The sequence below is a fragment of the Cydia amplana genome, chromosome Z, assembly GCF_948474715.1.
Source record: "Cydia amplana chromosome Z, ilCydAmpl1.1, whole genome shotgun sequence".
In the NCBI taxonomy this organism is placed as follows: domain Eukaryota; kingdom Metazoa; phylum Arthropoda; class Insecta; order Lepidoptera; family Tortricidae; genus Cydia; species Cydia amplana.
The window spans coordinates 5,289,427-5,317,035 of NC_086096.1; the positions used below are offsets into that span (position 1 = coordinate 5,289,427).

Here is a 27,609-nt window from a genome sequence, read left to right on the forward strand (position 1 = left end):
TGGGTAAGCGAGATTTTGTAAACGAGGTCTATAATTCACGACAGCCGCAGGCTCAAGTTTACAATATTCTTACCCTCGGAGTTACACACAATGTTATTCACGTTAAAAAAACCGCATCGAAATCGCCCTATCCGTTGTTGGAGAGAGATAGACATTGGCGCCAAACAATTAACACCTCTCTTTTTACGTCGGGGGTTAAAAATAATCTTGTCAGGTTCTTACATAAAAATGTTGACCGACTTACATAAATGTAAACAAACAATTCATGGAACTGTTACTATGCAAATATAAATTAGCGAGGGTTCCATCCGCTTCTAGTACTGTGGCCCACAGACAAGACATCCTCTAGACTGAGCATAGTAATGAGGATGAGGATAGCTGCCACAAATATACGGTAGTTTTACTCCATCTTCGAGTCAAGTGTCAGAATCTCGTGCCGTAATTGGTCCGTGTCTTTGAACGGACCAATCACGGCACGGGATTCGCTCACCTCGTCCCCCGCAACCCAGTATTTTTGGCAGCATCGGTTTCATGAAATAATTGCTCTAAACTCCGTCTAGAGGATTCCTAGTCTATAACTGAGGCCCCTCAAAAGAGGCGCAACCAATTTCTACAAATATCAGTATCACAATAACGTAACGTAATATTTCAACAAACAAGTCACGTGGTCCTTTAGTAGAGAGGCCATAAATGTTAATAAATATCGATGTAATGTTTCTCTACTTGTAATAATTATAATCTAGTTTTGAACTAGTGCGTAGCATTTGTCTGAGAAAGTTTTATTAGAAAATACCCACTTAAGTATACATTTAAATAACAAGTATTTTATGGATTCTTAGGTTTGAAGGAATGATGTTCCTTTTAGGGTTCTATTTTGGCAGGAATAATACCACAAAGCACCATTTTACTCAATATTTTTTATTCGGTTAAACACAATAAAATCAATAAATAATATAAGAAAAACTTGATATAACTACACAACATTATTTATTGTTTAAATAATACATCATACTATCGGTCGGAGACTTAAAACACCCGGGGCCTGTTTTTCGTCGGTTGAAGCGAAACGCGATTGACACGACAAGAATTTTGTAGTGGCTACCCGCTAACTTGCTAATACTGTAATCCGGGTTCTACTCCTGTTTCACCAATCTCTATATTCACTATCTAATCATAGCGATTTATGTTAGGTAACATAAACATAAATTCAAGGTGTAAAGAAAAATAAAATATTTAATTGGATTTAGAAAGTGAAAAACAACATCAAGTTTCCTTTTCGCTTATCTCATAACTCGCGAAGTGACCTACGCTTTATCTACATTGAAACCGAACGCAAGCCGCAATAGAAAACAAATACAATATCCACCCCACGACGTCCCCACTGGTTGCTCGAGTGTGTTGGCCAAAGTTTGTGCGGCGTGCGATCGATCGGTGCGCGCGCAACTACCCGCTCGTATAAAAACCTCAGCGCATACCCCCGATCGGCACAATCGCTGACGAACGCCGCGCGTTGCCGCTCGCCTGGGGCGCTTTCTCTTCTCTTCTTTATTCGTCTGTCTTCTATGCCGCGTGGGTGGGCCGTCTGATGCCGGCGCCGCGATGCCGCGCTGCCTCATGGCCAAGAAATGGAAGGCGGCTCCTGCGGCGGAGCTGGAGGAGACCGACGAGGAGATCGACGTGGTGGGGGACGGGCGCGGCCGGAGCCCCGCGCCCGCCGCCACGGCGCCGGGGCCTCCGCCGCGCGACCCCGAGCCCACGCTCCTCTACAACGGTAAGCGCTGCCTTGCGACCGCCACCGTCCTGCGTCACCTTGGAGACACTATCATACCCCGCGCGATCCCAAAAACAATATGTTGCTACCGAATATACATGTGCTTACGACGTTTCTGTTTTAAACTGCGCATACGAGGATATGGAACTCGAGCGTTACTGTAAAATACTAGTGTTGGGCAAAATATTGCTTAGACGTAAAATAAACGCTAAAATAACGCAACCATGTCATAAAAATCGGGTTTTACTCGTAGTCAATATACACATAAAATATATTATCACATCGTCAAGTTGCATGCTTGATAATACGTTTTAATACGCCAATAAATAACGTATAGTGTCTCCATCGTGTTTTCTATATATTTAAGTACTTATATGTACTTACACGATGACGTTTATCGCACCATCCTTTACATTCATTATCGAAGCAAAGCTTCTATGATATATACTATGTAGTGCATTAAATATTATGTAGTAATTGGCCCATAAGGTAAGGTTCACTGACCCAAATAAGGTAAGTATTTTCTTACGTATCAATAGGTAGTTAGAATTCTATAAGTTCTATTACAACTTCACATCTCCAAAGTGAACGGAAACTGAATGTTGGTTTTCCTTTCGACCATTAATTCATATGTCCCTGATATTATTACAACTCAGTTAAAAGCCCAAAACAACTTAAACAATTAGCACTAAATTAGATCTACGTTATTCTACTGTTTTGTAGTTCATAAATAACTTTTTTATAAATGTGTGTCTTGGAGTAGTTCAAACTTGGAGAGATATAAGTAATTGATATTTATCTTTTTTTTATGAAGCTTATGAACATAAATGGACATAATGGGAGCTTTAACGCTATTGATTTAATAAGGTGGATACAGTCAGCATCAATAATGACTACACATCAAAAGTATCTAGACAGTCACGGTTCAAGCTAACTTGGTTGTCAATACTAACAGTATGACTGTCCAATGTAAAGTAAACCCTAATTGGCTCAACAATTAAAGTCCGTGACTGTACCATTCTCTTATAGGATCAAAGAGAGATACGTCTCTATGAAGAACAATTATTAGACTCTAGCATTGACGTATAATATCTAAGGACGGGCTAATGGGGCACTAAACATCGTACTAGTTCAGCGGTGCTACCCACGAATTCCAGCCAATCGTACAGTCTAACGCGACTAGTTGCAACCAATAGCGCGCGTAATGCGAATTCGTCAACCAATCGCGCGCGTGATGCGAACTCTTCAACCAATCGCGTTGTAGCGATTTCACACCGCTGTACTGGCCCCTGTCATGCCTCATTATTATTGCCCGTAAAGCCTAGATATCTATGTCAATGGACTCTAGCAGATACTTTTCAATTTCTATCTCTAGTTGGAAAATTATTCGGTAGGCTGATACTTTTTACGTGTTGTTTCATCACCATCGGCTTTTATTGATGTTGTGTAAATCCAAATATGATCCAAATCCACTATTTGACAGCTGTCAACTGTCAACGTCGCATAATGGCTAGACGGGCGCCACTGTCACCATACAGTTAATATCGAATATAGCCGGTCAACTTTTTCAGTAGAAAAGGCGCATCAAATTTTCTATCGTGCCTAATTTTTTTAACTTTGCCGCTTTTTTTACTGACGGTAATGGCTTGACAGACTTTAGACAGATAATTGTATTATAGATAGATTTTTTCTAGTAGTTTTTTCAAAAATATATTTAGTTTTTGTTAGTTAGTAGAGGGTAGTAAGTTTTTATTCCAAAAATATGTTCTTCGATCCAGATTACCAGATGCATCTTTAAAGATTTAATGCAGATTTAATCGAACGCTTAAGGAGCAGATGTAGCTAAACGGGCTAGGTGTTCAAAATTATCGGGTCACAACTTTATTGTTAAGAGAGTAAGAGCGTGTGTAGATATTTTCGAACCCTTCACCCGTCTAGCTACCAAATAAGCTTAACCTTCGCTTACCTAAAATCTGTCTGAGTTCTTAGCTTCTTTTCTTACTTTAAGCTATGCCTAAATGCGATATTGCGAATTTGATTTTTATGAAACTTAAATCTTTTTTGCATATGCGAGGTATCGCCTTATAGTAAGTTTACATAGTTAGCAAGTTCTATTGAATGACACTTTAACAACAACCAGTCGGCTTAAGGTGGACGCAATTGTATCTTCTGGTATCGTGACCGCCACTTTCTAAAAAATATGTGAGAGGAAGAATAATATTCTGTAGTTAAAAAGTGGTTAAAAAGACAAAAAAAATCCTTTTCGGTACGAACTTTTTAAATATGAAAAATAAAAATTAAATTGAAACACACTGTCTCACTGACTGATCATATAATTAAGGGAGCCACGAGTCTTCATGTTCCATTTTTCAAATTAAAAAATTATAGATGAATTTTCGTTTTTCGGTTAGAAGCTCTTTTCGCGGTGTTTTAACGCAACTTGGCATTTCCGAGCGCAATTTATAGAAACTGTGATGCAACATTAAATATTATATTATTAACTTTGTCAAGCGCGGATCATTTAAAAAATAAACGCGCCGCAGTTAAAATTTAGAGCAACTTTAGTAGGTATAAAACTATAAAAGAGGAAAGCATGTTACCGTAAGCCTAAGAACACCTACCGCTACGTTTCAGTTCCACCATGATACCGATCTGGAAAAAGAAAAATAATAAATATTAATAAGAAAATAATTTTTGCACTAAAATCGTTAACGGGGTCTTAATTTACTAGGTATACCTACTTTTAAGTTTTTAATTTACATATACATAGTTATTTTATGAATGCGAGCAGATATATTTTATAAATCGGGGAAGAAAATTAATCGATTTCGGAATTTATAACGTCCACTCATCTTGCCACAAATGTCCCTTATTAGTTTGCCCACTCCTTTACTCGTACATATAATACTCAATACATATATTGCATGCTCTTACATACATGTAATCATCGGTACTCCAGCACAGTCAACTGCAATAGTGTCGGATAGAACAACGCGTCGAAAAACATCGTAAATACTTACAAACATTCCAGTTTACTTATTTGTAAGACTACTAAAACAATTTACCAAATAGAAACATTCTATTCTGTTTGTCAACTATTACTTAGATTGCGGGAGATTTTATTAAATTTACCTGTAGAGATACATCTATTTATAAAACCATTTGTGGCAGGTATTTTTAGATTTTTTAGCGCGCTATTGCATATAGCTATACGGTACTATTGCAGTAAATTGTCTTGGCTTTTCGTTCCCTCATAAACTAAGTGATAAAATTGGTGTTCGCCGTAGGTACATCGCATTAATTTGTTATGGCTTGTCAACTGATATTACCATCATTCGCCGAGCTTCTCAGACTGAACAGCGTAATCTGACCCAGGATCACGTGTAATTATTACAGATATCGAGGTCTTTTGTGATGGGTAGTCGGACCGCCCAGAACTAACCAACTTTATGGGCTCTCTGTTGTTTCTATCTACCGATAATGCATTTCGTGTAAACATGGATGTTTCGTATCGTAAATAAGTGACCACTTTTATAATCGAAACCGGAGATAAATGAAGGAAGACTTAATTTTTTTTACCAAAATATTTTTAATGCGCTTTAACCTATTTGCTGAATACTATAACGACATCTAATAAGCAGTGATCGGCGTTTTGAATGCAGCTCGGGGTGAATGATGCAATTACAGAGCGGTACGAGTACATATTATTATGTTTTGCTAACAAGGATGCCGTCACACAATACCGTAAAACGGGGTGAGTAGGTTTCGCGGGGAGAGGTGGGTTATGAATGGGGAGAGAAGGTTTGAGAGGGGGGTGAGAAGGGATTTTAAGGCTACTGCTACAAAAATAATGTATTCCAATTTAAAATGGAGCTATAGTAATACGCATAATAAAAAAAATCGATCCAACAATCTTCCAAAATCACCTTTGTATGAAAACCCCTCTCACCCCAAATACGAGGCACTACGGGGTGAGGTGGGTTTTCCTCTTTATCGTCAAAGTTATGAAATGGAACTACCCAAAATAAAATAAAAACTAAAATACAAACGTCCGGAACACTTATTATATACACCATTCAGTTTTCATATGTAAAAATAAAATGTTATCGAGGTTTGAATTTCAGTTTTGACTCACCCCATAAAAATAAAATCGGCTTCATTCTGGTACTTGCACTTTATTCATTTTAAAACCACCGATGTATCAAATTTGGACACGGAAACTACGAAACAAAAAGCATTTAGCCCGGAGCTATAATGGTTAATTCGCGTTACGGAATTGTTGTTGCGTATGTGAGAAAACGAGGGAAAATAATTAAATATTTCCATATTGAGCTGACGGTTGTTTTGATTTCACTTTTCCAGTTAAAAAGGAAATTAAACCTGCAATATTACAATGTGTTCCTTGGAATTGATTGCGCTCAAAAGAGTGGCAGCATCTTTAAAAAAATATAATTTATACGATGTAGGTAGGTATCTGGCCAGGACACCTATTGGAAGTAACATTTTGATGTCAAAATTAATTAAATGATGTTTATTCGCGCACGCATTTCGCTCTCACTTCTTCGTACGAGTAGGTACATACATGAAATGGTGCGCTTAAGATATATCACTTTGTCTCAATACAAAAAAGTGTAATGAAAACCTTAACATGATTTTAGTATACAAAGTGATCAAACTCTTGAGCGTACCTATCTTTAACAACAAAAACAACGCTGCTGCTCGGTTTTTTCCTCGAATTTGGCGGAACATAAGTACTCTAGCAGAACACGGGCCATTGGAAATTGTTAAGCAACATTAAAGCAACAGTTTTGCATTGTTGTCAGCTAGCATTGTATCGTGGCTTTGGGAGCGTGCCTTTGTGCTTCGCCTGTCAACTGTTTCGGCGTTGCACTCCTCGAGAATGCTTAGGGATTTGACACAAGCCATTTCACCATTAGTGTCTATAGAAATGGTATACTGTTGAACAGATGGAAGAATTTAGCGGCAACTTGTATACTAAATAGAGCCTAGCCAAGGCTGCGAAAAGCTACGACAAGTCACGTTACTATTTCCATACATTATTTATGTGTCGATTAGCGTTTTTTATCATCGATTGTCATCTTGGCTAGGCCCCTGTATACAGTCAGTCAGTATCGCTATCGGCCCTTAACCCTTTTGAACGTCTATAAAAAACGTCTTTCCACACGTCAAGGTCATGGGCGTAAGCGATCCAATGTAAACTTTACTTGAAATCATGAAGTTTACATTTACAGCGACTAAGTTACTAACCTAACCCACTCGTATCGCATATGTTGTGAATGTGGCATAAGCTAGTCTACGTACCGTAAAATGGGGTGAGTAGGGTTCGCGGGGAGAGTTGGGTTAGAAATGGGGAGAGAAGGGATGAAAGGGGGGGTCAGATGGGATTTAGGCTACTGCTACAAAAATAATGTATTCCAATTTAAAATGGAGCTATAGTAATACTCATAAAAAAATCGATCCAACAATCTTCCAAAATCACTTTTGTATGAAACTCCATCTCACCCCAATTACGAGGGACCACGGGGTGAGGTGGGATTTCCTGTCTATCGTCAAAGTTATGAAATGGAACTACCCAAAATAAAATAAAAACTAAAATACAAACGTCCGGAACACTTACTATATACACCATTCAGTTTGCATATGTAAAAATAAAATGTTGTCGAGGTTTGAATGTCAGTATTGCCCCTACTCACCCCATTTTACGGTAACTAAGCAGGGTTTTCTCACAATTCTTATATTTATAAACTTTAACTTTTCTAATTCCCATGTCGCGTTGCTACACTCAGCAAATTCCGGCGTGTTAGCACGCGAGCCGAACTAACAACGGGCTACTGATGTATACATTAGGACTGACGTTTATGAAACCCACCCTCATTTCCCGGCCCACTTCCGTGCTGTACATACATACAAACACAAGCATTTTACGCTTGTCACGCAGCCTTTAACTGTTTAGGGCTCGTAACTGATTGACCCTACTGAGTACTCCCCGGGAGAGACGCCGGCAAGTACAGCGGTGTGAAAACGCTGCAACGCGATTGGTCGATGAGTTCGCATCATGCGCGCGCAGCCGCGCGATTTGTCGCAACTAGTTGCGTTAGACTACACGATCAGCTCGAATTCGTGAGTGACACCGCTGAACTAGTACCATTTTTAGTGCACGTAAGGCCAGTCCTGAGATATAAGTCAATGCCGGCAATGGATTTTCATGTTTTTTCCTATACGGCAATATTTATGTTCTTACTTACTGCAATTTGCGCACCGTAGCGTCGTGCATTACATCAAGCTTACCTCTTTTTTTGAGGTACCGTAAAATACAAATACAAATACAAATAATTTATTTATAACACCAAGTTACAAGTCACAGGCTTAGGTCTAGGAAATACATTTGGTATTTTTATAAATTATGAATCATAAATCATATAATCAAAATGGGGTGAGTAGGGTCAAAATTGAAATTCAAACCTCGATAACATTCTATTTTTACATATGAAAACTGAATGGTGTATATAATAAGTGTTCCGGACGTTTGTATTTTAGTTTTTATTTTATTTTGGGTAGTTCAATTTCATAACTTTGACGATAAAGAGGAAAACCCACCTCACCCCGTAGTGCCTCGTATTTGGGGTGAGAGGGGTTTTCATACAAAGGTGATTTTGGAAGATTGTTGGATCGATTTTTTTTATTATGCGTATTACTATAGCTCCATTTTAAATTGGAATACATTATTTTTGTAGCAGTAGCCTTAAAATCCCTTCTCACCCCCCTCTCAAACCTTCTCTCCCCATTCATAACCCACCTCTCCCCGCGAAACCTACTCACCCCGTTTTACGGTAATCTTTTACCTTGTTTAGAATAGAGGGCGGTGCAAAGGGGCAACGCCGCAAGCGTCCTAGGCACCATTCCAGAAGCGGGTAGCTAGGTAGTATTTTATTATAAGAATAAGAATAAGAATAAGAATAAGAATAAGAATAAGAATCTTTTATTTGTGATAAACATTACGGTACATCGGTGTTCATGCGATAGGTGGTAGGTTTCATGTTTAACCATAAATGGTATGCAAAATATGTAATAAGTCCCTCAGGGCAGTAATTTGGGCCCATTGTTGTTCCTAGTTTATGTTAATGATCTTCCCCAAGCTACCGCACAAAAGTGTATATTATTTGCGGACGATACTACACTGATGATCAAGGGAGAGAACATTCTAACGTATGAAGCTGAAATAAATAAAGCCTTGGCTGATATCAGTACATGGACCAGCAATAACAACCTCAATATAAACCTAACGAAAACAGTGTACACTCAATTTCATTCCTATCAAACCAATCCTGACCAACTAGACATCAAATATAATGACATCTTAGTAGAAAAATGTGATAATGTGAAATTTTTAGGTTTACATATTGACAACAACTTAAGCTGGAAAAAACACGTCGAAGTTGTTTGTTCCAAACTTGACGGATTTGTGTTCGCCCTAAGGAAACTTAGAATTACGGTATCCTTACAGGCCGCAACAACTGCCTACCACGGATATGTGGCATCTGTACTTAACTACGGTCTTTTACTATGGGGCAATTCGGTCGACATTGAAAGAGCGTTCATTCGGCAGAAAAAGTGCATTCGTGCGATAGCCAACGCTTGGTTCACGGACAGCTGTAAACCACTGTTTAAGGAATTTAATGTTTTGCCTTTACCTTGCATGTACATCAAAAAAGCATGTCTGTTTGTGAAAAAGCACCCTGAACTCTTTAAAAAGAGAATTGATGTATTTGCCGGGAATCGGAGAGCGCAATACAGGAACCTATTATATCAGCCTCCTTCACATTCTACTGTATACCACAGAAATGCTTACAATATGTGTATAGTTTTATTCAACAGTCTTCCCGATGAGCTAAAGCAAATTGATTGTAACCAATTTAGCAATAAGATTACAAAATGGCTGTCTGAAAATTGCTTTTATAGTGTAAGGGAATTTTTAGAGCAGAAATTGTTAAATCAAATAGAATAATATTTTAAGTAGCAGAGATTAGGTTTATTTCTTGACATCTTACTATTCATTTATATTCCCAATGACTTTTAAATAAATTATGTACACGACGACCATTATGTAACTTGTAACGATTTTATTTTATTTAATACCTATTCAATTTGATACAAGTGGATGACTTTTTTTTAACTATAAAAAAATTACCCACAGTTTTTATTTTTGTATCTAAGTTTTTTCAATATTGTGCTTTTATTTTATGTTAAAATTATTATTAGTCAATTATTTGCATGTCGTGTCTTCGACTGAATACTGATACTTACATGTAAAACTGTTGTCATCTTGTACCATACGTATTCTGGCAAATAAAGAAATTCTATTCTATTCTATTCTATTCTATTCTATGTACAAAACTTATAAACTATCATGCAAAACATATACAAATAATGTCTCTATTTATAATATATTAATTATTAATGTTATACAAGTCAAGTCTAATTAATTAAATTTCATGTCCAAGAATTCATTAATTAATTATATTTAGTCTTTATATAGCTATAATCAGTGTTGTGTAAAATATTTACTTGTTGTACCTACCTAACTATTAAATTAATGTATTTACATTAAAATGTAACAACAGGTGTTGTCACATGTGGGCCTTGTTACGTATAGTGTGGACCGTACTGCATAAAGGTTAAATCTACCTTAAGGGCCACCCCACATCTAGCGTCTTTCGAGCGTCGGCGTCTACAACTCTATGGCCGAACGTTGACGCAACGTCATTTTCCATAGCGCTGACTAGACGCCGACGCTCGAAAGAGGCTAGATGTGGGGTGGCCCTAAGTTGAAGGTCAAAATACCTCCAAAATATTTTAGGTATTCGCCAGTAACCGTTAGGCCAGTTTGGCATATTTAAAAATCCTTATACGTGCAAGGGATCGCGTGGGAGTAGAATTCATAAATACTTATACGCAAAAATGTTCTTACATTTTACCTTTATAAAGTTAAAGTTGAGCATAACCCTAAGTCTGTGGCATAACCGCATTATTTGCTAAAGTTTGACCCTTTATATAGGGCACCCTTATTTATACAAGGTGTAACAAAAATAGTAGGGATCCGTTTAAGGGCATATTCGGCAAAAAAGGAAAAAAAATTAACGGATCTTCACTATTTTTATTACATCCTAACTATTATATACTGTGTCCTATAATTTCCACACTGTATCCTGTGCCTCTTTGAAATTCTTATTCGCCACGACTTTTAGCGTTTCTTTTACGTTCGTTTCAGTAAGAAAAACTGTAAAAGTATGGAGTTATTTTAAAATACGAATAACAAAATTATAAAAACCAATCAGTAAAAAATAAGACTAAAAAAATGCAGCCGCTGACGGGAATCGAACCCGCTACCTCTTCCAAACCGTGGAATTGCGCTTACCATTGGCGCCACAGCGACTCTTCTTGAAGGGTTGAATTTTCCCATTGGTTCAAAACAAAAGCACTACAACTCATTTGACCATAGCTATAGATGGCTGTAGGTAGGTACGAGTATTATAGCGTTGAAAGAAAGAAAATACATTTATTGACGTCAAACCAAACCCGTTTATTACATACATAAAATACATAGATGAGATAGACGTTAAAAAGGAACTCAGCGTAATGCTACGGTTGCAATAAGGTTCAAAAATAAAAGTCGATGACAACAATGACTACCGCGTTACTCAATATAATAATGTAATTTATTAATCAGAATATAGTAAATGTACAGCTAGACAGCCATAACTTTTTTTAAATATTCCTAACGCTCTACTCTAAATTTCAAAGTTAGCACGCTAGGTATCGAATAGGTCCAGTTCGCCTGTATTTAAATCAACTCGGCCACATGAGCTCGAGAGCAACAGACTGCCAGTCGCCAATCAACTCCGAGTACTACAAGTATACCAATTTCTACACGTAGTACGTATTAAATTAACACTACAGTAATAGCATCAAAGGGGAGCACGGCCTTTGAGTGACCAGATTGCAAGTGGCTAACTGTACTATCCCAAAGTCAAAGGGACGTAAGTGCAATGAATTCACAATTGTCGTAAGCCTTTTGTTTATTAAGTGGGTAGTGGAACCGACCGTCGGTAAGGCCGTTGCGGTCCAGACTGAGCGGCTAGTGCCGGGGCGAGGGAAAATTGCCGGTTCTGGGAAAATGACTAGGTACGTTGCCTGTTCCAGAAAATTGTCACGAAAATTTAAACGAGGAATTTTTATCATCCCATATTTACATACATAGAAAGATATGTGAATATTCTGTTCATTCTGAATATTTCAAAACACTTTTTATTATTTTAAAAATCATTGAATGTTTATGATTTGATTAAACTGAAATTAGGTATTATCTTTTCAGGTTATATTTTTTGAAAAATCGTAGTGTCAGTTAATAATTTGATTTACTTTATTATAGAGAAAACATTGCGAATACCTATTTCAATTATTTAATGAGCGTTTTGCGTTGGGGCAAAAGGCCAAAAGTGGTTGTAGTAATCCTACGGTTCATTAGGGAAATATTTAAAATAAGTAGCACTGACGTATATAAAATCCAGATTCATCAAAATAAGTTAATGTTGGGATTATTCCTTTCCAGTATTGTTACGTCTACGTTACGAATATTTCGGGACTAGGTACAACACTAATGGGTCGTTCTCGCATTTCGTGCAAATCGGTGTTTTCGGAAATTTACCAAAAATGTGGTGGCGTTTTCAAATATCTGTTAATGCAAGGTTGTAACATAGGGCCTAAAGTATATGTCTCTCCAATGAACAATTCTAAAAAGATATGTATTTTCTTTATATGTACAATTAACACCCAATTTTTTCATTCATCTCTACATGTAACGCGTGAAGATATAACTTTGACCTACATTTTAACCTTAAGATACTACAAATAGAAAATTCGTTGTTTGTTCAATAAATGACTTATTTAGTTATGTTTTAAATCGTATAATATTAGAAGCTAGAAATAAATAATAAAAACTATACAGCCTTATAAGTGTATGGTTCAAGTAATTTCTTCATTACCGACGCGAGAAATAGATTAGCTATATTTTGCTATATAGCGAGGGTATATAGCGCCTACCGCCGATGCAACACATTGTTCGTCAGTCAGTTGGCCGCGTGATCTCGTAGCGGACGCCCGTGTGCCGCTGTTAGCGAAAATATATACGATCTCTCGGGTCGGGAAGGAGTGTGGTTCTCGTTAGTCTTCATCGCCATCGCGTGATTTATACAGTAAGTAGCAAGTGTACATTATTATAATTATACGTAATGAAGTGTTTTAGTGTCCCCTTTCAGATGGTTTATTCTGCAAAATTAAGGTCTGATGCCAACTGATGTAGGCGACAAAAACTTCCAAAACTTCATTCATATCGGTTTCATTCACTTCTTTTCCTTCTAATTTTACTGGGAAAGGTAATGAATGACTTAAGAAGGTAATGATAATATATTCGAGGCAGTGCATTTAATGGAAAGAGGCTTAGTTATTATAAATATTACGTTGTTATAAACATTTAAAACTGTATATGATAATAGGGGAGCCCAACCGGGGAGCCTTTGTAGTCTAAGATGGTCGACCTTCACCGATATGTCTGACGGATGAAACTTACATATTATGAAAGAAAATATATTCCTGAACATAAATAAATAGGGTTGCTTAAAGAAATATGGTCAAAACTATGTTTAATTATTTTTTGAAAAAAAAAATTTTTTTTCTTCAAATTTCACCGATCTGTCTGACAAACGAAATAAGTTCCAATGGAAAGTATACAACTTGTACAATATAAATCAACTAGGTTGCCTATCTTTTTCCGGTCACTATTATGTGGTTATAGGGTTGCTTGCGAAAATCCGGTCACAAATAAGGTTTGCCAGGCTTTTAAATAAAATAAGAAGGGAAGACTTTTAGCGATAACTCATAAACGGCTTAACTTATCAAGTTCGCTTTAATTTTGTTTGAATGAGTTTATTAAGCACTATTTTTATGATTTTTTTCCATATTTTTTGGATCGATTTTTCAAAAGTTAGAAGGAATAACCGTTTTTTATTCTTTCTAAATTATTATTTCCGAATTGATTGACTTTATCAAAAAATGTTGTTTGCAAACTCCTATTTATTTTTAAAGACCTATCCGACGACACCCCACACTATAGGGTTAAAACGATAAAAAAAAATTACATAGGTACAAAACGCGAATGATTTAAATATATTTTGTCTATGCTAATTTTTGAAAATTTTAAAACTATGTTTTATGTGATATGGTGCGCAGATGATCAAACCGACTTAACAAACACTTGGGGTTAACAATCTCGACTTATAATGATGATAAGTAAATGGTGAATGTACCATCTAGCTTGAACATTATAAGTTGAGATTGTCAACTCCAAGTGTATGTCAAGTCGGTTTGATCATCTCCGCAGTGCTTAAGACACATGTTTTTAATATTGTTGGTTTTAATTGGTGTTAATTTTCTTGAAATACAGTTTTTTATATAAATAATAAATAAATAAATAAATAAATAAATATTGGGGGACATCTTACACAGATCAACCTAGCCCCAAACTAAGCAAAGCTTGTACTATGGGTGCTAGGCGACGATATACATACGTATATAGATAAATACATACTTATATACATAGAATATGTTCGATTTCATAAGTTTGTTTCATTACCGTCCACTGATAAAATTACCATCTCGGCCGAATTCATTACCAGCGCGTAGTTCATTACCAGTAGCCTTATTAAATGAAAAGTAATAACGTTACAAAGGTGCCTTTAGCAGAAAAATGTTAATAAATGAATCCACAAATTGACGAAACTCAAAAGTTTACCATTTAAAACAAAAATTACAAATCGAGAGAATCTCACCGATTTGCACGAAATGAGAGAATGACCCTAATGTGTCGAGCTAAATGCCTAAATCGTTAACCACCCAACTTTGCCCGTTAGGCAACGGAACTTCGACTAAATAATTAGGATTCAGGATGTGCCCTTTTCGGAGCACATTTTTCATATAAATTTTATGCTCGTACCTACTTTGTATACACAGGATGGCCCAAAAATACGTTAACTAGGATTTTTACTGCGGCATATTATTGATTTTTTTTTTTTGCGTTTGTGTATGAAAGCTAAAGGAGAATATTTTGAAGGCAATACGTTTTGTTTTAGTTAAATTATTTTAATTTTTAATTATATTTTGTAAAAAATGTGTAAGATCTCCTGATGAAGATTCCCATAAAAAATTGACCTTTATGGTGACACTACCACACTAGGTCATTGAAAAGTCTGTGCAGAGTTATCTCAGTCTGACTCTATAAAACATACATCTCCTGGTTTAAGTCGAGCTGGAGTCTGGTTGGTTCGTTAAAAAAGTAAATGGCACTTCACTCGGAGGTGTATGCATTTCTTTTGTTTGCTCTATGTAAGAAAGAAGCAGTAGAAGTATTTTTAAGGCAAATGCAGTGAGTTATGCTAAATTATATTAACATGTTTATACAAACGAAGGTAACTGTTTTTATGATGCTGCATACATTTAAAATATCTAGTAAACAAAGCTAAATAATGACCTTTATAATGACACCATTACACTTTGTTCTATCTAAGCTAACTCTGAATTCATAACCATGATAACGCTTACCTATTGAATAAAATGACGTTTTGTCATAGTTACTTTTGTGCTTTGAATTAAACAGATATGTTCAAATGCGAGCGGGTAATAAAAAGTAAAAACAGATGAAGTTTACTATTTCAAACGGATGGAATGGTCATCGGAAAGCGTCCGAATGTGAGTAAAATCTTTTAGCGGGTAACAGGCAGTATATAACAGGGTTCAGGCGGAGTATGTCACTTTCTTAGGACGTCACATTCTGAGTTCGTCACTTTCTGACTTTGTCACTTTCTGAGATCGTCACATTCTGAGTTCGTCACTTTCTGAGATCGTCACATTCTGAGTACGACACTTTCTGAGGACGTCACTTTCTGAGTACGTCACTTTCTGAGAACGCCACTTTCTGAGGACGTCACTTTCTGAGTTCGTCACTTTCTGAGTTCGTCACTTTTTTAGCATAGGTACGATTTAGAATAACAGTATAATATACCTGCACGAAAGATGTATACTGCCAGCAACTAGATTAATAGCTGTTTGACATACGGTCGCTTTTATATCCTACATACCAATACCAATCTCTGTTTGCCTTACGCCTGACTCGTAGAGAATTCCATTTGGCAAAACGTCCTATGTGTCGTGCAATAAAGTGAAAATAGAGAAATAAATAATAATAAAAAACAATCTAATTATGTTTCAATCAGAGTATTCAATTCAGAATAAGTACTTAGAAACTACAAGCACCAAAACATTTAGCCACAAATTGGAGTTAGGCCGGCAACAGCTTCAATTCAATACACATAAATGTATCGCACAGTAGGAACCATGATTTTATCATTCTCCGCTGTGATTAGCTCGTGAAGGTATCACGGCAAGCTCGCTGACACCAGTATAAGGTCATAATTCCAACATATTTACATTTAAACGGACTGCCGCTCCTTTCGTGACAACATATTCTTCAGCATACCGCGTCTTCTGTCATGTCTCCATAAACTCAAACGACTTTTTTTCTGATGATAGTGTAAATTTTGGATACCTATCTGCGTATAAAATCAGCATTGCAGTTTTGTTTCAGACAATATTTCTTCTCGTGTCATCTGTGGAGAATAGGCGTCAATGGATTTTTTCTTCAAAGCGTTGCCGAATTTCAGAATATATGTTCAGCCATCAATCACTTCTGCGTATGGAGTGATCCATACTCTCATAGTTCTCATGTTCTTTATTTGTTTGTTTTCTTCCTATATAGGTTACACGATGAATTTTTAAATTATTATTACATTATACTTTTAGCCTGACAATAGAAATCTAGCATGTCGCCGATTTGACAACGCTGATTTTTTTTCTATTTAAAATGCGAAACTACAAAAAGGTTATATATAGTTTGAGGACTGTCTCATTTCAAACACCAAACCAAACCAGATCTTGACAGTAGAAAAAGGCGACAAATTTGAAAAATGTAGGCGCGAAGGGATATCGTCCCATAGAAAATTTGAATTTCGCGCCTTTTTTTACTGACAAGATTTGGTTGACCAGCTATAATTATTATCATCATATTTCCACGCAGATGAAGTCACGGGTCGAAGCTAGCGCACCATATTATCAAATTATAGTTGGTTAAACCAATTTGTCATTAAATAAGAACAATACAAACTATACTCATCCTTTTTTCTTTTGGGTGCTAGTACTAGAGTAAGACAAAGATAGTATGATTATCTCTGTCTATGTTTGAAATGAGAGAGTCCTTTGACAAACTACTTATATATAACCTTTTTGTAGTTTCGCATTTTAAATAGAAAAAAAATCAGCGATGTCAAATCGGCGACATGCTAGATTTTTATTGTCAGGCTAAAAGTATAATGTAATAATAATTTAAAAATTCATCGTGTAACCTATACATATAGGAAGAAAACAAACAAATAAAGAACATGAGAACTATGAGAGTATGGATCACTCCATACGCAGAAGTGATTGATGGCTGAGGCTGAACATATATTTTGAAATTCGGCAACGCTTTGAAGAAAAAATCCATTGACGCCTATTCTCCACAGATGACACGAGAAGAAATATTGTCTGAAACAAAACTGCAATGCTGATTTTATACGCAGATAGGTATCCAAAATTTACACTACCATCAGAAAAAAAGACGTTTGAGTTTATGGAGACATGACAGAAGATGCTGAAGAATATGTTGTCACGAAAGGAGCGGCAGTCCGTTTAAATATAAATATGTTGGAATGACCTACTACTGGTGTCAGCGAGCTTGCCGTGATACCTTCACGAGCTAATCACAGCGGCGAATGACAAAATCATGGTTCCTACTGTGCGAAACATTTATGTGTATTGAATCGAAGCTGTTGCCGGCCTAACTCCAATCTGTGGCTAAATGTTTTGGTGCTTTTAGTTTCTAAGTACTTATTCTGAATTAAATACTCTGATTGAAACATAATTAGATTGTTTTATTATTATTATTTATTTCTCTATTTTCACTTTATTGCACGAAACATAGGACGTTTTGCCAAATGGAATTCTCTACCAGTCAGGTATAAGGCAAACAGAGTTTGGTATTGCTATGTAGGATATAAAAGCGACCGTATGTCGAACAGCTAATCTGGTTGCTGGCAGTATACATCTTTCGTGCAGGTATATTATACTGTTAAATCGTACCTATGCTAAAAAAGTGACGAACTCAGAAAGTGACGTCCTCAGAAAGTGGCGTTCTCAGAATGTGACGTACTCAGAAAGTGACGTCCTCAGAAAGTGTCGTACTCAGAATGTGACGATCTCAGAAAGTGACAAAGTCAGAAAGTGACGAACTCAGAATGTGACGATCTCAGAAAGTGACAAAGTCAGAAAGTGACGAACTCAGAATGTGACGTCCTAAGAAAGTGACATACTCCGCCTGAACCTATAACAGGGCCCTCGCCGTTGGCACAAAATATTTGCTTCGCGTAACCATTTTTCCATTTGTTTGCTTTTTATTTTTTTATAGCATTTTATGGCTTTTCGCGCTCAAAGTGATTTGTACATTACATAAAAAAAACCATTCTGTTGAATACCTTTTCGACTTTCAGTTCGTCTAGTTTATCCAATGAGATTGAATTAATATTTCTTCAAAGATTCAAAGATTTATTTGTTCAACATAGGTAAGTTACAAGATGTTAAATAAATGTTTCAATTCTTGTATTGCTTGTATGGGTTCGAAATAAAGGAGGACTGACGCTAGAATGATCCGGGTCCGGGCCGTGGAGCCCGATACTTTAGTTTTCTATAGAAAGCATCACGTGATTACTGATCATCCCTCATAGAAAACGAAGTATCGGACGCCTCGGTACGGTCAGCGGGCCTACCGCGAACCACGTTCGACGTGTTTCCTCTCTGTCGCACTTGTAAATTCGTACGTAAGTGTGACAGGGAGGTAACACGTCGAACGTAGTTCGCGGTAGGCTCTCAGGACCTAGGTGGGTCATCCTTTAATGCTAAGGAGATGGACGAAGAGTCGTAAGTAAGCGCTTACGAACTAGTCGTTTTTAGGCGTATTAACATCAACGCACTGATAGATATCAAACTAAGTTTAAAAAGTTCTGAATAGGTCCACCGCTATAATCGAAAGAAAATTTACGGAGGGTGGAAAAAGGCTCGAAGTGGTTAGTATTAAGTAACTGTACAAAACAATACTTGGCCGGCACACTGCTGTGTGTCTATAATTATCTATACCGTTACCACGTCCCATGTCTTTAACACGCGCGGCTCAGAGTGTAAAAACTGGGCCAAGGCCGCAATGGGCGTCGCCGGTAGATTGATGCCAGCATCCTAACCCTAAAACAACGGGATGCATCCGGCGATAAATCCGTAGCAAGTAAACCCGTAAAGTGTGCTATTGGTATAAATGTTTGCATGTGCGTTACCCGCCTCATTCAACCATACCACACACACAGTGTATTAGAAAATAGTATGTATGAATGTCCTATTACTTAAGTATATATTGCATAATTACCATTGTAAAAATCAAACTAGCATAAGTTTTATTGAATAAATATTATCTTATCTTATCTTATACACAGTGCAACAAGCATTACTAAACCTAAACATGCTTCGAGGAATTTCAGTCTGAAGGATTGGGAGTGTGTGCGCCGAGCCCCTGTTGGGCGCATACTTGGCTTCTTTACAATTAATGGCGCCAGGGGTCGTCAAACGAGACTCACGTGTTGCACAAGTTTACGATTTTTAAGTTCTAGTTTACGAAAAATGAATATTATACGGTCTAAAATGTCTAAATGATTGTTCCAAGCTCTTAGAATTCTAGAAGAAAAAAGTACCAAGGTATTTGAAGTATAGCTTGTACTTTTACCGACCCCTGATATACCTAAATCATGTGTTTCAGGATAATCTAGTAACAGACATCGATTTGTTAATTAGATAATATTCGGAGCATTGCTTGATACCTGGGTCCTTATCAAGCTCAAAGTTCTAAGTCTTTTATCATATTAGTCATTCTTCTAAGCTCTAAATCCCTAAGAAGTACACTGAAGCGAGGTTAATCACTCTGAAACTTTCGAACGCAGGTAATAGCGACCCGTACTTAAACGAACCACGGTGTAATAAATTAGTTACTAAATTTCTTGATAAGTTTGGAAAGTTCTTAGTCTTAAAATAATAGACTACGGGTAAGCTAGAAATATATTTGATTTTGTATCATGCCTACATAACATTTAGGTTATGTAAACATAAACACGACTAACATTTACCTAAGCAAATTTATAGGTACATAACGGGCAGAACCACTAGACCAACTTTCACCCTTAATTTCATCCCAAAAAGAAAAAAAAATATTAGTCTTTAAATATAAAAGAAAATACAATGAAATAGAAGGATTTCTCATAGGCTGCTAGAGGTTATTGATTACGTTTATTAATTTCAAGCAAAATAATACTCGTAAAATCGTATTCGAATTTGTTTAATTAAGTACCGCACTATGAAGAGGGTACTTATTACTACTTTATCTATACCTCTTCACGCTTAAACCGCTGAACCGATTTAGTTGAAATTTGGTATACAGACACTTTATAGACCATCAAGGGGGTGAAAAGGGGGGTGGAAATTTGTATAGGGAATCAATAACCGCTAAACCGATTTAGAATATTTAGATGAATCTTGGTATGCGGATAGTTTGAGCTGTTAGGAAGGATATAGAATAGTTTTTATTCCCAAAATCATCCCTTAAGGGTGTAAAAAATGGGGTGGAAATATATAGAATGGGCTAATTTGGGGATGAAGAGAATGATGTATAAAAAACAAATTTGTTTGAAAAGTAAGGTACTCAAATTACTTATTCCACGCAGACGAAGTCGCGGGCAAAAGCTAGTATATGTATTTATACTAGTAGGGCTAACGGGCACCGTAGCGCATTCGGCGCCGCAATGCAGCTGCCGATCGACTCTGACAACCGAGCCGAATTATCTAACCTACTTTTTAATGCAGGTTACTTAGCCTGCCGGGTATTTATCCCAGCAGCTCTTTCCGAGAAAGGATTTACTGATGGATTAAGAAAAGTTTTCGGTTACCGAGTTAACTATACCATAGAGAAAAAAATACATAGAGTGCTCACTCCATACATCAGTTTTAGTACCAAAAAGACTATTAGCATCTAGCATCGAGTAGCGGAACTATTAATACTGCTACATCTATTGTCAAGTAGCAGTACTGATAGTTCCGCTACTCGATGCTAGATGTAGACACTGAAATTAATAGTCTGAACTGATGTATGGAGTAAGCACTCTTGTCTTACTATATTTCTCTATGACTATACATAGCTTCGTGAGACCCAGAGCAATCTTTATGCTTTTGAATTTGGAACTTTCTTTTTGTATTTGTTCAAGTACGTGTGGCCCATGAATCTAGTATTTAAACTGGATTGGGCATGAGTGGTGGGGATAACTGACAGAACGGGATAGTCTTATGTATCTTTCAGTAGGAGTAGCAGCGAAAGCGCTATTATTGTTTGTCCTTGTCACAGTCCCACATATTTTTGTTCCCCACCGTAAATTTAGTATGGATTATGTGGTGTGTTTTAGTGGGCAACAAATAAATTCGACCAATCATAGCGTCGCATTGCGTGTGTTTTGTCCCTCACGGAGGCACGCGTAGACCACTTCTATAGGCTACCTTCTATGGTGTGGCCTTACGTGGATAAATAAGATATTATCTATGGTACACTTTTTTAATCCATCAAGTTAAACGAATGAGGGAAGTTACCCATGAATATTCGAGCGGTAAAGAGTAATACAGAACAAAGAGAGAGGAAAGTGGAAGACCGCGCGCAAATTGTGTAAAAATATTTTCTATAATGACAGAGGACGATGGGGAATAAGTACGTTTGTATAAAAGAAGCGGACTCCCACTATCTTTTGCTACAATTTCTTTATTATTTCCACGTGTTACAAGCGAGCTTTCCGAATTTATAATTTAGTTAGAGCTATAGGTAAATATAAATCGATGAATATCAAACCACTATTAAAGTAACAGATGGTTAGAACGATATCGAAGTTACCATCAAATTCCTAGTGCTTATCCCGTTTTTTTGGCTTCTGAGCCCTGAACTTGAGATACTAAGTCTTTAATAAAAAACTTAGGTATCTGAACTTTCAACCCTAATGGAAAATCTTCACCGAAAAGCTACTGTTTAGAAATATCAAACCATGATACTAGCAGATTTGAAAGACGTTTTATAATGAATATTAAAAATGTGATATAAATATATCGCAGCGATATTCCGATTCTAAAATCTTTTAACGGTTCGCATAGACCGCTACGGAGCTACGCCGCCGCGTAGCGATGCGTGTCTTTATACTGGGTCAACCAAATCTTGTCAGTAAATAGGAACAAAAAAAACTATACTCATCCTTTTCTTTTAGGTTCTAGTACTAGTGTAAGACAAAGATAGTACCTATGATTCTCTCTGTCTATGTTTGAAATCAAACAGACCTTTGACACACTATATTTTGCAAGACTGCATATCGGCAGCGGTATTCGTACTAAAACTTTTTCGTACTCTGGGCCAGATTCGGATTTTGTACTAGATATCTATTAGCTATCTATTAGACATTACCAAGATATGTCAGTGTCAAACAAGTGTCAAAAGTGACGTTTTTGTTTGAAGAAACGCCACTTTTGACACTTATTTGACACTGACATATCCAATCCATATCGTTTGGATATTTATTATTTGACGTATCTTTAAGTTCGAATATGGCTGTCTATATAATGTATGTATGAGATGCAATTGCGAGTGATGTCAAAATGATATAAAATTAACTCCCAATATTTAACTTAACTTTAAATTTTAATCGATGGAATCTTATTTATTTTCGTATACAGCTGTCTCATAATTTATTTGTATACCTACGTAATTGTTGGTTGAATTTGTTTTAAAACATTATAAATAATTTCGGCGACTAATACACGTGTTTAATATGTAACAAAGGCGGCTGCGCCCTTGCTACCGGGTATCCGTTGTTCTTGGACTATATTACCTACTTACAGGTAATACTATATTACCCACAGCCCACAGGTATTTCTTTTAACCAAAACATACAGGAAGAAGGTAGCTATTAATGTCGGTTGTAAATCATACTCAAACGGAAACTAGATAAACGTCGACATTATGGTAACTTTTGCCTAATGTCATATTAATTATAGCCTGTGATAGCAAATTCAAAATTATCTAATAGGTATTACCGAAACATCTAGAGATGAGAGCGTACCTACCACGAGTGAACGAGGAGCAGAGGGGCTATCGCCAAAATCGAAATTCGCAAATTGCGGGGATCTTTCTCTTTTACTCCAATGCAGGCGTAATTAGAGTGACAGAGAAAAATGCCCCCAATTTGCGAAATTCGATTTTCGCGGTTATAGCCCAGAGTCTGTCGCGTTCTAAGCACTTGATTACATAATGTATCGCGAAACAGTTATATTTATATTACAATTTTAAGTACCTACATATGCACTCAAAGATACTTTTTGGCATGTGTGTCGTTTTAATACATATATAGGTAATCGAAGGAATAAATTAATGGTTATTCGAATTCTATTTTAACTTAATATGGCTCATTATCAGTTAAATGTATCAGTAAGTTAAGTTTTACGTAGGTACTAGATAGTATTTAGGAATCATAATTTTATCAAACGGTGTTGTCAATTGACGTGAAATGATTGTTCACCGATTGACACAATTTCATGTATGAAATTGAGTTCGTGGTAAACCCTTAGTAAACTAGTTTGTACGGGCGTGGGAGCGGGCAGGTGTGCCGGTCCCGGGTCGTACACGGGACGCAACTCGGCTCAGGCTCATTTGAGTGTAATGCGCGCTAAAGTTCGGAGTGACAACCCCTGCACTTTGACGGTCTTAACTGGTATTATGTGCACACCGAAATGGTGGAAAACGTTTTCTGCAGAGCAGGTGACCTTAGTCGAACGTCAGAAACTATTTGTTGGGAATGTTAAGATAAAGTTATATGATTTATTTGATACAACTACTTATATTGATATATGATGTTCACCTTAACATTTCATGTTCAATGTAATTTTGGTAATAAAATAGGTATACTTGGTCAACCAGATCTTGACTGTAGAAAAAGGCGGCAAATTTGAAAAATGTAGGCTCGAAGGGATATCGTCCCATAGAAAATTTGAATTTCGGGCCTTTTTTTACTGACAAGATTTGGTTGACCAGCTATATAAGTTCGTTGGGGTAATAATGTGAAATGGTTTTTTGATGAGATGAGCAGTGTTGCATTAGAACTACCGAAAACCAAAATACTAAAGTTTGTGTAAAAATTGTAAATTAGTAGGGAGTAAAAGTAAATAAGTAATATACTTTCTTTAAAAATGAGACTGTATTTTTGCACATCGATCATCAAAAAGTAAAACCTCAAAACAAACCTCAACATTGATAATTTTACGTAAATAATAAATTTAACATATATTAGAATATTTTACCAGGGAGGTAATCATAATCATAATCTTAATAATTTATTGATAATTTAAAATAACATGTGGCTCCGATTCGTCCACTGAGCGATGTAAGAGCGAATGTACTAATATATTTTTTTACTGAATAGTGCCTACACCAATTCTTGGGATTGGTTGCCAAGCGGGCCCAGACTCCCATGAGCCATGGCAAAAAGCTGAGACAAATGCTAGGAAGATGATAATATTTTTTTACGGAGTAACATTGTTGGCTTGTCTTCTATTTCTTACCTTAATTAAACAAATGAAAGCTAATCAACGACGTGAAATTACAAAACGACATCACATTCCTTTATTAAGTGAACACCAGTACTTGATTAATCTCGCATAAAAACTATTTCCCGACCATTTCAAACAAGTGGTGGAATGCAATAAAAGTGCTATTACGCGGTATTGAGCAATTTGCAGCACTGCAGTGGAATTATTCGATCGCACTCGTGCCTGAATAAAAAAGGAGGGTGGACTGTTACTAACTTATTATACACTTATTCAGTTCTCATAACTGATGCAGATTTTCTATTTTAATTACCTCGGTATAACTCCCGGCTATGCGCGCTAGTTTTATGTCCTTTTGTCGATCCTCGATGCGGATCGGAACCTTTTTTTTGTGCGTTGTTTCATGCGCTTCTTTTATGTACCTATCAGGATGATGTCATTAAATACACGGCCGTAAATACAAAAGTGTACTTAACTAAACTAGATACTACACATACATGTAGCTTCATTTTCTTTCTTATAAACAAACGAATTAATGACTATAAAAGTGTAAAATAGATTTAAGCAATATTGTAACCGTCCTGAATAAATCAATGTTATTTATTTATTAATTTTCTTCTTCTACAAAAAATATGTTTTGATTTAGCTAAATATACCTACTTAGGTATGGCTAGGGCTAGGCAGGTGGAGGTACACAATTTGTAAACTTTTATATTTACCCTATCTTCTATTTAACCCGAGCAACATCCAATAGTATGACTAATCAACCCTGCATGCGCCGCACCGCCATCCAACGAATAGATGTCATCCATCAGTGTTGATACCTTCTACGTCACTGTTAGAGGTCCCATATATTAAACGGAGGCATACATACTGATAGATTGATATTAAACTGGAGTTGTAAATTGCCTGCCTGGGCCACCCATCAGTTAGACACGGGGGCATATCGAGTAATCGGACTACCGCGGACGTCGAAGTTCGAAGATCGCTTTCTCTATCGTTCTTGCTTGTTGGAGTGACAGGGATGCAAATACATGAAATTTGATTCTCTAGGCTAGCGACAGGCCTTTAGGGGTGTCGTTCTAATCTTCTAATCGTTCATTGAGCGTAGAGGAGTCGAGCGCTCAGGCTTTGTAAAGGTACGAGTGGAATGTTACGAGTTTAAATATAGGTGCGCATTCAAAGCGAGTGGACTTTTGACTGGTTTCAACTGAAAATAGTTGGATAAACAAAATTGTATTGGTTAATTCTCTGAAAGTATTTTGGATTGCTAAGCAATCCATCAACTCTTCTTCTAGATCGGCTGATGCTCAGGCCACAAATGATTTTTGCCAAAAGGAGACCCAGCTAAATTCAATAAAAAGAAATCAGAAAGTGCGACTTCATCCTAAAGAAGCACGGTTACACGTTATAGCATGAAGACGCACACACGGTGGTGCAGCAGTTGTGTCGCCTATTTACATTGTTATTGAAGTGAAAACTTCTTTAGCGGCGCTGGGCACTTTTTGAGGTGGGGAAAAAATGATAAACTCGAGACAGCGTAAGGCGATCACGTGACCGTAAGCCCCGTAAGGTCGCCACTCATAATTTAGATGGCATTTAAATCAATACCTAAAGAAAAACTCAATGTTATTTGACATTTATGTTGCGGACTCCTTTTCAAAACCTATACTTACCTTTTTACACACTCTTTACCTATGTTCAAATAATTTGACGTTGTCATGGCAGTATGTAAATAAACATGTCAATGAAAAAGTGTGATCTTATTTGAGAATGATAATAATATATAATAAATAAATAGAATACCTCCGCTAAACGTATGTATCGTGTTACCGGGCGTCGGTAACATAGTGAGGTGAGTTTTCACTTCTATCGGCACTCCCGGAGTGCAACCCGTTGTTTTTTGTTTCAAAATTCTATTGTACGTACAATTATTGTATCATTAAAAAAAATAGATTTCAATCCTCGATAATTTTAGGTTAAAGTTAGTAGTTTCATAATCGGCTAGCTACATAAGAAAGATTGATATTGTATTACCTATTTCAAAAAGTCACTCTTAATATTAGGGATCCCTACCTAACGCCTATTCGAGATAAAATGTAATTCCCAAAATCCCCATTTATACGCAATACACCCTGAGCTCATAATTGGTAACGACTCTCCCTCTCATGCTAACTGAATATTTGCGTGCAAGAAAGAGCAAGTCGCGAGAAAGCAATCTAATTAGGAACAGAACTCCTTTGCATTAAAACTTGACCTTAATCAAAAGGTTGCAACTGCCACGGACGCAAAAAAGAAGAATCAACTTAATGACAATGCCAATAAAGTTGAAATTTAAAAAGAGTGAAAGTTGGAATCTTTTTACACATAGTGGAAATATTTTAGAGTCAATGTTCGCTTTTGTTGGCTCAATGTTAATTCAGTTGGAGTGTGCAGGCGCCTCGTGTCGATGGCATCGCTGCGAGACGCGAGATCTCATGGATTTGCTTGTTTTTTACGCGAACCCGTCGCACTTAGCGGTCCGCACCAACCGCACCTCCTCTAACTAAACTCAACATCTTAGAAATTTTAATACTGCGTGTTACTAACTCTGCTATTAACTCACTACGATTGGCAAATTTGCGTGTTATACGCATTTATCAATTCAATTCAATCATGCTCAATGGTCCTCTTGAAACCCGAACAAGAAGGAATGACCGCTGGGCACAAAAGTCGTATCGCAACTGAATGGCGTGTACGATGAAGGGGTGCGGTCTGTGCCGACGCGAAAGCACCAAAGCTCCACAATGAGATCCGACAGTGACGGCAGACATCTAAATCAGCTCAGACGCCGAATGCTCCGCTTTAAACGTTCGAAGCACCCTGATGCGGGCGCGGCGTATCGAAGGGGACGGGTGTCTTCTAGATAGAGATTTATCCAAACAAAGTGGTTTCACAACGTTCTTGCCTGGAGGTCC

At 36.9% G+C, this 27,609-nt stretch overlaps 1 protein-coding gene across 1 annotated transcript in view; it reads left to right on the forward strand.

Moving 5' to 3' along the window:
• The first annotated feature begins 1,236 nt into the window (after window positions 1-1,236).
• LOC134660910 (transcriptional repressor scratch 2-like) overlaps window positions 1,237-27,609 on the forward strand; it is a 49,797-nt gene continuing 23,424 nt past the window's right edge. The window contains exon 1 of the mRNA XM_063516786.1: window positions 1,237-1,771. Within this exon, the coding sequence (XP_063372856.1) occupies window positions 1,600-1,771 (172 nt within the window). The 5' untranslated portion in view covers window positions 1,237-1,599. The remainder of the gene's footprint in view (window positions 1,772-27,609) is intronic.